Raw genomic sequence first — 11,432 nt, 5'->3', positions numbered from 1 at the left:
TGGGAAAGGTGATGACGAGATAGGAGGAATTTGATCTGGATGATGATACTCCTTCTGGCCCTTCAACTCTGGAAGCTAAGAGATGTTCTTATCTATTTTTATTTATTCAATCTGTACGGCTGCCCACTCGTTAGGGACAAAACACAGGCCTCCCATAATTACAATGGGTTCATATACTATGCTGGCGAGTGCCAACTGGAAGAATATAAATGGAATATGCTTCGGTCAGATAAAGCAGGGTAGAATAAATGGAGATAGGTAGCAGCAGTGAATGCCAACCTAAATTAATCCCATTCCCTGTTTTGACAGTGCTACCCTGATTACTAGTTCTCAGTTTCTTATTTGCCCTAAACTCTGAAGAGTCAAGTGAAAAAATGTTTATTTACATAGATTTGTTTATTTAGTTGATTAAATTTAGAGGCCACTCTGGGCAACTTAAGCTTTAAAAAAGTAGAGAACAATGAAAGGAAAAGGAAAAAAATCATGTATGTTTGGAAGAAACTGACACGCAACACACCAAAGAAAACTGACAGGGGCTCAACAACCAGCCTGTCCCCAAGCTTGGTTTTCAAAGATTTCTGGAACATCATTAGGGTGGGAGCCATACGCGTCTCGAGGGGATGCCATTTCAGAGGGCAGGAGCCCCGGCAGAGAAGACATGCTTCCTAGGTCCAGATAGATGTCCTTGCTTAATCGAAGGGACCTGGAGCACACCCACTTGCCTGATCTTGGACAGGCAGGAGGTATTGGAGATCGGCGGCGATGGGGGTCCACCCCGGGTGCAGGCAGTCAGGAGGTGCATTGTCTGCAGAGAATTTTCAAAACACAGGAAATATCTGTTGTTTTGAAAAACAGAAAGAACAGCGACTGACTTTGTCATGATCAAGAAAGTGCTTTTTTTGGCCATGACCTTGCGCTGCAGGTTTCTCGCTTGTAGAATCTGTTGTGTTTTCTGGTGCAAAGCCCAAGATCCACAGCTAGAGCAGCCACGGGGTTGCCCTTAACTTTTTTTTTATTTTGGCCTCAAAGCGATGCAGTAGATGTGGCAGTGTCTTGCTAACATTAGCCCTGGAGGAGGGAGGTTTTAAAACTGTTTCTGGAAGGGAGGGGAAAAATTCACTTAAAAAATGTTCCTCCAAAAAGTAGGGATTTGATGCTGTATTCTGGAAGTGCAATGTTGGGAATTCTCCAAGTTGCAAAACTGCAGCCGGGGTGTGTGGGGGGGTAAAAATGTGTTTTACCTATATTTACATCTGAATTAGAGACTGATATAAAAGGTACACACTTTGATTTTAAATTATCATGAGTTCAGGCATTTTGAGGTTAAGAAGGAGTTCCAGTCTTTGTCTACACAAATCCCTAAGGCAATTTTCCTTCCTTTCATCAAGAATCATTTTTGTACAGAAAGACTGGTTTAGGGTGGGAAAAGTGTATTTTTTCTGCTGCCTTGGACTCAAACTTATTTGCTTAGCTCTGCAAATTGCTCAGAATGCTGTAGGTTTGGATCTGTTCGTGACTCCTTCCGATTTCTTGTGGGCAACTTCTGTCTTTGGAAGAAGGGAGCTCTGTGGGTTGCTCCTTGGATACTGATTCGCATTTTGCCCCAGTAATTAAGACTGGAAATGATTAATCTAAGCTCAGCTGGACTGCACTTCCCCAGGAAGAAGTCAAGATAGGCTGGAGCAGAGAAAAAAATCAGGAGGAGTCTGGTAGCCCTTTTTTCCAACTCACACATTTTATTGAAAGGCAGCCACTTTCGTGCTCTCTGCTCTCTTTATACGATGGGGCCGAGAGAAAAAAACACCCTGCGCCCCCCCCCCCCCGCCTCCCATTGACTCGGGCTGTCCTTAGCAGCAGCAGCATTAGCAGAACAGCAACAGCAGCCGCCAAAGAATGCAGCCCAGCAAGATCGTTTAGGTTGGGGCAGGGCAGGGCAGAGCGGTGTGCAAGGGAAGGAGGGGTGGAGACTCGCTGGCAGCTGTCCTGGCCTAGATACACTGAGATCTGACTCTTGGACTGTTTAACAACAGCCATGTTCCAGCCCAGCTGAGGTCTAGCCTGGCACCCCATGGGGAGCCCCACTCCAAGGGTCCTGTTGCTCCTCACCGCCTTCCTGCTGAGTCTCCTGCCTGCTGCGCTCCACTCCTACCAGCCGTGTACCTGCCGAGAAGTCCTCACCAACTTTGTAAGGAGATTCTCTTCCAGGGGACCAGAATTTCGGGCGGGTGGATCGGAGGGGGGAAGAGGTCTTCCCCACGTAGGATGCATGGGTGAGGATGGTGAGCATGCTGAAACCTTGTGGACTGAACTCTTCAGGGGAATGAAGAATACTAGGAGTAGTGAAGTGGGCACCTTCTCCGGTGCCTGTTCGTTGCGTGATCTGTACTGGAGAGACGCAGGCCACGTGGTTTACGAGGTGGGACTCATGAGGAAAGGATATCCTTCTGGTCTCTGATGACCACTGTACGTCCTCCACTAACTTGTGGCTGACTCTGGATGTGTTGGAGGGAAAATGTATTGTTATGTGTGGTCAGATGTGACCCATCCAAGAGCTGGAGGTTTTGTGTTTAGCAACATCGTGAATGTGATTAGCAGGTGGCAATAGCAACATTGACGTTAGGGCACGTTGGCCATCTCCAACAAAGCTGCTAGAAATGTAAAGTTTGAGGCAGTCTGGCCTGTCTTCGGTGTTGTTTTTCTCTTAGGAACTGAGAGCAGGCTTACCTTCCAATGTATTTTGCAGGTTAGGGCTCAACTCACTATGTAAAGTGATAATAAGTGGGAAATGCGGTTGAACGTGTGCAGGGTGGATTTACTTCATTGCTAAGTCAGTCATAAAGAAGACCAGAGGGAGCAGGGCTCAAAGCTCAAAGGACATAGATTCCGGGCAGCATTGCACATCGTTAAAAGAAATGGTTTCACGTACTGCACAGAGGTGCAATATAGTTTATCACTTAGTATGACGTGGGCAGCCAATCAGTTGTTGAAAAATTTGGATAATTCCTCAAGCAGCCTAAACAGAATTGGCTGAGTATTGGAAAGAGAGCGAAGAAATTGGGGAAGAAGTGGAATGGGGTTTCTGGCATTTTAAAGGAAAAACACTGGCTGCAGTTGAAAAATGAATGAATAAATAGTTTAAAAGCCCACTTGTGATTGGCAGAATAGCTGTCTTTCTCATACAGAAATTCGTGAACATTAAGAAGTGTGTTATTGTGCAGCAGACACAGTTAAAGAATTTTTAAAGATCACAGGAGTTTCGTAGAATTCTATATGTTCGCATTACCATTAAATGCCTTGGGGACAGGAAATGCATACTATAAGATGTTACCAGAATAACTTATTCATTTGTTGCTAAAGATACTTGCATTTCTCTGAAAATTTAATGAAAGATGTGCCTCCCAGCAGCAATAGTCAAAATTGGTCCATTTTGATTTTTTCCCAGTTCTTCCCTTTTGCAAATCTGTAAAGTTCATATCATTGAACTGGATTGTTTTTATAGTTTGCATTAAGATTTGCATGTATTTTAATGTGCATTTTTTGAACTTTGCCTAAACTTCACAGTTTTTGCAAACAATTCCTTTTATAATGCATTTTGTATATGATTTTCTCCAACACATGCATTTTTGTACAGATCTTTCCCTAATCAATGTGTTTTAAAACACTAATGAACAACATTATACAATTCAGAATACTTTGAATTTTGAATGATAGCTAAGCTTGACTTTGTGCATTGGATTAAAAAAATGGCAAAATTAAGTAAGTAAATATCTCCCTGATCCCTGCATCCAGTCCCATGCAAGTTGAACTGACAGTCAGTTCAGGTGATTTATTTATGTATTTATTTATTAAACCAATTTATATAGCCACCCATCGCACCACAGGAGATGATACAGTTTCAATAACCAGGCTGTAACCTACAAATAGCAACTTTTCAAGACTTGAGACTTGGCAAACCCAAGATTCTTAGGGATAATTTATGCATTCAGCGAAGATAAATGGATTCTTTTTTCTGATAAAGTAAAAGTTCTCATTATGCAGGTGTGAGAGAGTATCGGTTCTTGCATGCACATACATGTGCCAACACCCAATTCCTCCTTTTTTTCCAACTGTATGTCTCAGCACCGGAGAAACTGACAGGATTGGAGAATGCACCATCACTAATGTGCATCAATGTATGCAGAGACTTAAAAAGGAAGAAAGGGAGGGAGGAAAAGACATTCCAAAAGAATAATTCTAAAAAATAGGTAACTGGAATGGATAAGCCTGTTCCCCTAACTTTATCACTTCCAGAGTCTATGATAAACTCGACAAAGATTTCCTACAACTTCTGAAGTTTCAGTAAAGAGCAGAGAAGAACATAGAGAAGCGGAATGAAATGATGGAGGGACAAACTTTCCGACTGTTACAACTTCATGATGGAGTTGCACTGGAGAATAGGGCTAGATAGGATAAGCTGCCATTTGTGTAAGAAACTATAATCTCTTGCCTTAGCTCAAGCAGATAACGTGTGAATAATACATATATTAACAGGAGTAGATTCCTGAAAGACAGAAGTTGTATCCTTCTGTTTAGCTTGCAGATAAGCTGAGGGACATTGCATACACAGGTAGTCCTTGACTTACAACCATTTGTTTAATGACCATTTGAAGTTACAACAATACTGGAAAAGTGACTTACGATCAGTCCTCACACTTACTACCATTGCAACATCCCCATGGTCATGTGATCAAAATTTAGGTGCTTGGCAACCGGCATGTATTTACAATGGTTTCAGTGTCCCGGGGTCACATGATTGCTATATGCAACCTTCCCAGCGGGCTTCTGACAAGCAAAGTCAATGGGGGAAGCTTAATGACCATGGTGATTTGCATAATGACCAAGGCAAAAAAGGTTGTAAAATGGGGCGCAACTCACTTAACCGCATCACTTAGCAACAGAAGTCCTGGTCCCAGTTGTGGTCGTAAGTCAAGGACTACCTGTAGAAGTTCCATTTTAAAAAAATAGCTGAGTGTCAGGGAGTTATTTAGCAGACACAACTATTCTCAGGATCATGGAGAAAGCTTTCCATTTGTTGTTTTCCTATGTTGTGCATAGAAATGTAAGCGCTGGTTTGTTCCTAAAACACAATAATTCCCTTTGGGGAGGGACAACTTCACACTCTCCCAGTTGTTAACTCACGTGCCTATGAATGCTTCAGCTGCTGATTTCTGCTTATTATGCCATTAACTGGTCAGTTGGCAACCCCAGGTGCTCTGCTGCTGGGAAGGGCTGACAGCTGCCCTCCCTCTTTTGTCCTGTCAATCACTTGCTGCTGCTTCTTTTTAACATGACAGTGACAGCTGCCCACTTTTACCCCATGAAGGCTGATTATTCTGTTAATCTCACCTAGAAAGTTGGTATTTTGTCCTTCTTGGCAAGATTCTTCTGTTCTTCATCACTTTGTGACTGCCTAAGTATGGCAGGTGACGATTGTCAGTTGGCACTTTCTGTAGCAAAAAGAAACAAACCGTTGACTCTCTGCCCATTTTCTACTTTACTTGGTTACATAATGCTCTTTTTTTCCTGCTATTTTCATGTAGTTACTGCTGCTTCAAATAGATTATTATGGTGTAATTATAGCGAGACTGTATTCACTTGAGCAAATGAATTAGATATTAATGTAGGATAAAAGTTTCTCCAGATTAGCACTGTGTTCTTTTCTCACCCTTCTACACAGAGCCCTGGTTCCCATGTTTTCCTCCTGATATTTTTTTTTTCCAGCCGAATATTTGGGCCCTAAACATTAATGCGACACATGGACACTTAACAGAAAAACATGTTTTCTTTCACCTTATTTTCCATGCCAGAAAAACCAGCAGTGTCATTTAGCAGCTTTCATTTTTTTTATTAACAAAAATAATTATAAAGTGTTTTTACTCTCCTTCCTTCTTCAGCTAAAAAAACTCCTAAGGGGTTATACACATCAATCGTCATAATCGTTGCCATCATTCTTACAATAGAAAAGGCCTGACATAAAAGGAAATAGCGATGGGAAGGGAAGAAGAAAATAATGTTGCAAAACTCTTTATGATGGTTGGTTGGCATGGATACCGTATGGGGGGGAAGAGGAAATCAAAGGCAGCTAATCTTCAGCATTGCTTTCCATTTCTCAGTCTGTTGCAAGCTGGCAGAGACAGATTTAAACAAAATTTTACTGTCTGCAGTAAGCTATTTATTCTTTGTAGCAAATAGAAGTCTGTATTCTTGGCCCTAGAATTTGGGGCCTTCCAGCTATTTTGGACTACATCTCCCATATTCCCTTGCTTTTGGTAGGCTGCCTGGGGATGATGGAAATAGAAGTCCCAATCACACAGAGCAGGGTTTTTCAAACTGCGTTTGGTGGAACATGATGGGGTTTTGTAAGAAACTTAAAGGAAAAAAGAAAGTTCACGCGAATGCAGCCAGTTTTCCATCACTAGAGCTTTGCTCTATATAAAGAGAATAAAAATTCAGATTTTTATAACCAGCAGGTTCTGAAAACCCTGTTGCAGGGAATATCTGGTTGTCTATCCCAGCTTTAAATCCTCAGCTTTCCTCTTGCGCCCCGAACCTCCTGTCTGATTGAGTAACATTGCAGCAAAAATACACGGCTCAAATATTTTCCAGTGATTTGTTACTGGCAAAGTGTTACACAATCAGAGGTGTGCCTCTTTATGCATTCACTTGGTTAGAGCAGGGGTTGCCCTCGTGCAGGAATACAAAACCACATCTGTGGGCACAATGAGTGCTTCTAGCCAAATCTCCCCACACCGAGAACGGAACAGGAGCAAAAGCAGGTTTGTCACTTGCCGATCTCCTACGATAAGAATCATCTGTCAACAACCACAGAGAGAAATATTGAAAGACGCTAACTTTCCCATCTCTGTTCTCCATTTTGCCTTAGACGGCAAATGACTAATATAGGATTGTGTAGGTGGGGGCAGGCAGGATCGTTTTGTGGACCTGTTTTTGACTAGGCTGTATTGAAGTGAATCCAGAGTTTGGTAAATGAAGCAACATGATTACACAGGGAGGGGGCAACGGCAGTATTCTCCCCAACCCCTTGCTGGGCTATTCTTAGAAATGTTAGCGTTTGCTCAAGTACTGGGAACCTCAGTATCCTTCAGAAGACTTTGAGAAAAGCCATGATGATTTAGTCCCAACGGTGCATCGCAGCCGTTTGGAAAATCCCACTCAGGCTATGTCAGCCACTGTGTTCTGCCTCCCTATTAGTCGAACCCCAGGAACAGATACGGTGAAGTTGCAATAGGCTGTGTAGATGGCCTTCAAGACCGTGGTATCTTGGCGGTGATGAAAATCCCCAAATTGTATTAGATACTGTGTGAAGAAGTTGTTTCTTCATCTCTCGTCACCTCTGGAGTCAACAAGGGTTGGCAAAAGCCAGTAAACATTTGGGCAATCCGCATAATGCACACACTTATGACCCTGAAGAGGGCTCAGACACCTTGTTTACTTTGGGTGAATGGTCTATTTTGGAAAGAGGCCTTCGATTTAACTTTCCCCCACTAACTCTACCTTTCTTCCTTGTTTTGCAGGATTGCAGAATTCAGGGTAAGAAAATTTGCATCCTTATGGGACTACTCTGAGTTGACTTTGAGCACAGTGGGAGAGAGCAGTTGGAAGCTGAATCTGGGGAGGAGGGGAGATCTCACTGCATTGAATTGGGCTGAGGTTTGAATAGACAAGAAATGGACATTCAGCTGCTGTGGCTTGAGAGCAGCGGTGCACAACTTTTGGGGGTAAGAACCACACCAGCTTTTGAAAAACTGTTACACTTGCACTGATGGATTTTGAATGGCTTTTTGATTTTAGTTATAACATGTCCTCTTACCCATGGCGTGAAGATGCCCTGTCAACTTTTTTTTTTTAAATCATCATTATATCACCTTGATCTCATTCCCAGATACCTAGCTAAATTTGTCTTCAGCCATTCCAATTTGAAAGTCGCCTTTTCCTTCTTCTCCAGCACAAGCCTGGGTGTGGAGAAATTCTGATGACGTCCTCAGGAGCTAGGATTTGCCCAGCTTGAGCCTGCTGCGAACATGCTCCCTCCCCAATGAGCAGTGAACGTGACCCTCAGTGGTCATCTTGGCTTGGCTGCAGGAGAGATCAGACCCCAGCCTTTTGCAGTAGCATCTGTCTGTGTAATGACTGACTGGAGCTTTCTGAAGTGCTATTGAGCGTCCCGTAGGCACTTTTTAAACAGAAGGCCTCTTGAAAGAGTAGTAGCTATCGAGCCATGTGCTGAGAATCTCAGAATCAGTTCTCTCACTGCATTGTTTTTTAGACAGCTGCTACTCTTTCTTGTAGGCTAGAGAGAGGGAGGCGGTGAAATTTATCAGTTCCATTATCATCGTCATTGTCATCATCATCTTCATCTCATTCTATGAATGCCACCTGGAAGGAAACTGTCCACCAGTCCCAATACTGCTGTGAGTGATGGATGGTTTTCACAGATTGCTGAACTCAAAGGCATCTGTCAAAAGTTGTTACTGAGACAGTTGATCCACGGGAAAGGCCATATGAAGACAGCCTGCTTCACTACAGGGTGTATATAGTATCTGTCATCTGTTATGGAGCTACTTTTAAACATGGGTTTAATGATCTTTTGAAAGAGCTCCAAAACCATGTTCAGGCTGCTTTTGAATATGGGGTAAGCGCTCTTTCAGAGAACAGTGAACACAGGTTTCAAAGGAGCCCAACTAACCACAGACAAGTAGGGTTGAAGTTGTTGTGTGCTGGTCAGCTGTTTGGGGGGCTATTTTTAAACGTTTTTAGTGCTGCTTTGAAAGAACAATAAACCCATGTTCAAAAGCAGCCTAAACAATGGCTGACAGGTATGGTGGGAGGTTGTGCCCCAAAGCAGCAGAGATATGTAGAAGGCAGCCATTTTGTGGATGTGCTCTCAGACTTCCCAACGTGTCCCCCGGTGTGAAATGGTTGCCAATATCTGCACTAAGCAATAATGTAGTTTGGGGTTGTTTTTCCAGCTTAGCATGATGTGTGAACCCACTTATCATGGAGTAGCATTCTATGTGAACCAAACTGAATTATAACTCTTTTAGCAAACCATGATTTAAAAAATCCTGCTTGAGCCCTGTGTGAATGCAGTCAATCAAGTGTTCCAATTAATTAATTAAATTTATATGCCACCCATCTCCCCCAGAGGGTGACTCTGGGTGGCTTACAATTAAAAACCAAGACAAGAAAAACAATAAAAATATAAATATCCCCCCATTAATTGCTTTGATTGCTTTGGAGAATCGCAAAAGAAGTCCAGGCCCTTGCTATAAAAGGTGCCTCCTTCTTCTTGCTGAGTGTTAATATTACAGAAACCCTGCCCTATTTTGCTGTTATCCTCCTTCCTCTGGAACATGTGCAAATAGCCACTGTAAATAGACTTAACAACTAGCTCTTGTATAGACACTATAATGCCAGTTGAGAATCCAAGTAAACTTCCTTATCCAGTCAGTAAATGTATTTGTGTATCTCTGGATTACAAGAAAAGGAGAATAATGGCTGAGTGTGCACATCATGCAAGGACAAAGCCAAACAAATCATATTCAAGCCTAGTTGATGTATAAACCGGGCAAGTGTGTCACCAGGAGTGTTTGAATGGGTCAGCTGATTCAGACCGCAATCCAATATAAGTCACTTACAAGGGAGCAGGTAAACATATGTGGGCTTTTGCTGTGACTTACTGGAAGGCACTGGTCTGTTCTCTTTCTATACAAACATGCACGTTGTGCTTTGTAGCCTCACGCACCCAGCACAAACACATCCAGGGAGAAAAGTTGCATAGGAGTTAATGTAAACTTTGCCCTAGAACTTGTTTATAGTGCCAAGGCGTCTTCATTTATTTATTCAATTTGCATGGCCGCCCATCTCAACAAGTAACTCTGGGCGGTGAACTATCTTAAAATAAATGAAGAACGATTCCTATCACAAATACAAAAATTAAAATACCCAGAAGATATCACCATGGGCATGTTTGAATTTAAAGGATTTTGAAAAGTAATCATAAAGATAAGTGTTTGTGCAGAGTATCTTTCTTTTCCTCTGGTAAGCCCAATGTGCCCTCAAGATCAGGTGTTGGGATACCAGCTTCTCTACCACATACACTTATTAATTATAATTTTTAAATCTTTGGTTTCTTCTAGGAAGCTCAGTGAGGTTTTTTTTTTTTTTTTGGTGACTTCAAGTCAGTTTTTGACTCCTGGAAAGTCCCTGCAGTTTCCTTGGCAAGATTTCAGAAGTGGTTTGCCCTTGCCTCCTTCTTCCTCCCAGGGCTGAGAGACAGGGGGTGCCCAAGGTCACCCAGCTGGCTTTGTGCCCAAGGCGGGACTAGAACTAAACGCCTCCTGGTTTCTAGCCTGCTGCCTTAACCGCTACATCCAACTGACTCTCAGTGGCATTTACCTTGCCCTATTTCCCACTCCTTTATCCTCATAGTACCGCTATGAGGATAGGGTGAGAGCTAAGCTTTCAGGTTAGCCAGTGAATGTTCTGGATGAGCAGAGACTGGAACTTGAGTCTCTCCCTTCCCAAATCTGAATTTATAGCCAATAAAATATGCCCCTTTTGAATATGATATCTCAGAGCCCAGAACTGTAGCAGATGAGACCCAGAGAGCATGGGAAAAATATTGCAGCCCAGCCCAGCCCAGCCCAGCCCAGCCCAGCCCAGCCCAGCCCAGCCCAGCCCAGCCCAGCCCAGCCCAGCCCAGCCCGTACAACAGGGAGAAGACATTGAAAGATTCAGATGTCCAGAGGAGGGAGACACAGTTTTGAAAACAATGTGGAAACCAGGTTATACTGTATGAAGAAGAGTTGAAAGTGTGGGTATGTTTAACCAGGAGGGAAAAAGATTTTGAGGAGACTCTGGCTCCTGGCTCTGTCCCCAGGACCTGGTCAGAATGGGTGGTAGACCTTTTGTGGGATGTTCCAGTTGTTTAATTGATGGTTGTTTTTCTCCGGACTTGCTTTTGGACTTGCTATTCTGCATTTGTTTTTACTGTTGTCTTCTGTAAGTCCCCCAGAATTGTACAGATCAGGTTGGCTTATAAATTTAATATACTGTATAAATAAATGTGAGCTGTCTTTGCAAGTCTGAAGGGTTCTCACACAGAAGACACAACAGACTTCATCAGTCCTCTGTTGCTTCTGCTGGGAATTACAAGAAACTGGCTTTGTCTAAACATTAGGCAGAACGCTCCTAACAATAAAACATATGGCAGGGAGACCACTGGCTGGGTTCACACATCATGTTAAACCATGGTTTGCTTAAGCAGGATTTGGGAAATAGGCCACAATGGGCTGGATTCACTCAGCATGCTAAACCACAAAGCGTAGTTTACAGACTACGTTGGGTGGGTTCACCCAGCATGCTAAGCC

At 43.0% G+C, this 11,432-nt stretch overlaps 1 protein-coding gene across 1 annotated transcript in view; it reads left to right on the top strand.

Annotated features, from left to right (window-relative positions):
• Positions 1-1,839: 1,839 nt before the first annotated feature.
• Positions 1,840-11,432, top strand: part of IL17RE (interleukin 17 receptor E) — a 30,673-nt gene continuing 21,080 nt past the window's right edge. Inside the window, exons 1-2 of the mRNA XM_007425381.4 lie at positions 1,840-2,185; positions 7,575-7,590. Of these exons, the coding sequence (XP_007425443.1) occupies positions 2,069-2,185; positions 7,575-7,590 (133 nt within the window). The 5' untranslated portion in view covers positions 1,840-2,068. The remainder of the gene's footprint in view (positions 2,186-7,574; positions 7,591-11,432) is intronic.

This window comes from Python bivittatus, unplaced genomic scaffold (genome assembly GCF_059951505.1).
Source record: "Python bivittatus isolate LINGU-HERP-01145 unplaced genomic scaffold, Pbiv_v1 ctg000080_np1212, whole genome shotgun sequence".
NCBI classification, from domain to species: domain Eukaryota; kingdom Metazoa; phylum Chordata; class Lepidosauria; order Squamata; family Pythonidae; genus Python; species Python bivittatus.
The sequence above is the reverse complement of the archived record's forward strand: the minus strand, read 5'-3'. Positions and strand labels throughout refer to the sequence as shown.